The sequence below is a fragment of the Penaeus monodon genome, chromosome 22 (genome assembly GCF_015228065.2).
Source record: "Penaeus monodon isolate SGIC_2016 chromosome 22, NSTDA_Pmon_1, whole genome shotgun sequence".
In the NCBI taxonomy this organism is placed as follows: Eukaryota; Metazoa; Arthropoda; class Malacostraca; order Decapoda; family Penaeidae; genus Penaeus; species Penaeus monodon.
The window spans coordinates 27,044,098-27,045,071 of record NC_051407.1 but is presented as its reverse complement, the minus strand read 5'-3'; the positions used below and the strand labels follow the sequence as shown (position 1 = coordinate 27,045,071).

Sequence of the window (974 nt, the reverse complement as noted above, 5' to 3'; positions counted from 1 at the left end):
TCCAACCTCAAAATGCCACTGAAATAACAATAACAGCAAAAAAACATATAAAGCACAACTTACATTTAAAATACAATAAGCATTAACAGCCCAATCACCCCCAGATTACTAAAATAACAACACTAACAACCAAATCACCCTCAGAATGCTACGATAACAGCCTAGTCGCCCCCACAATACTAAAATAACAGCCTAGTCGCCCCACAATACTAAAATAACAGCCTATCACCCCCACAATACTAAAATAACAGCCTAATCACCCCCACAATACTAAAATAACAGCCTAGTCGCCACCACAATACTAAAATAACAGCCTATCACCCCCACAATACTAAAATAACAGCCTAATCACCCCCACAATACTAAAATAACAGCCTAGTCGCCCCACAATACTAAAATAACAGCCTAGTCTCCCCCACAATACTAAAATTACAGCCTAGTCGCACCCACAATACTAAAATAACAGCCTAATCGCCCCACAATACTAAAATAACAGCCTAGTCTCCCCCACAATACTAAAATAACAGCCTAGTCGCCACCACAATACTAAAATTACAGCCTATCACCCCCACAATACTAAAATAACAGCCTATCACCCCCACAATACTAAAATAACAGCCTAGTCGCCCCCACAATACTAAAATAACAGCCTATCACCCCCACAATACTAAAATAACAGCCTAGTCGCCCCACAATACTAAAATAACAGCCTAGTCTCCCCCAGATTACTATAGTAACAGTGTAATCACCCCCAGAATACTAAAATAACAGCCTAATCGCCCCCACAATACTAGAATAACAAGAGTAATAAAAGCTGAACCAGCCACGGCTACTTACACGAGCTTCCGGTGAGTCGTCCGCACTTGGGAGACAGTCTGCCGCCGTGAATTCCCGTCAGGTGGAAGAAGGTCCCGTCACATTCCCCGTCGTGGGTCTGGGGGAAATCAGCTTCTTCCATGTCCACCCTGAAGTTT

General features: G+C 42.7%; 1 protein-coding gene across 1 annotated transcript in view; it reads right to left on the bottom strand.

Annotated features, from left to right (window-relative positions):
• LOC119587057 (serine proteinase stubble-like) overlaps positions 1-974 on the bottom strand; it is a gene marked incomplete in the record, with an annotated part of 32,182 nt that overhangs the window by 5,086 nt on the left and 26,122 nt on the right. Inside the window, 1 exon segment of the mRNA XM_037935804.1 lies at positions 838-965. Within this exon segment, the coding sequence (XP_037791732.1) occupies positions 838-965 (128 nt within the window).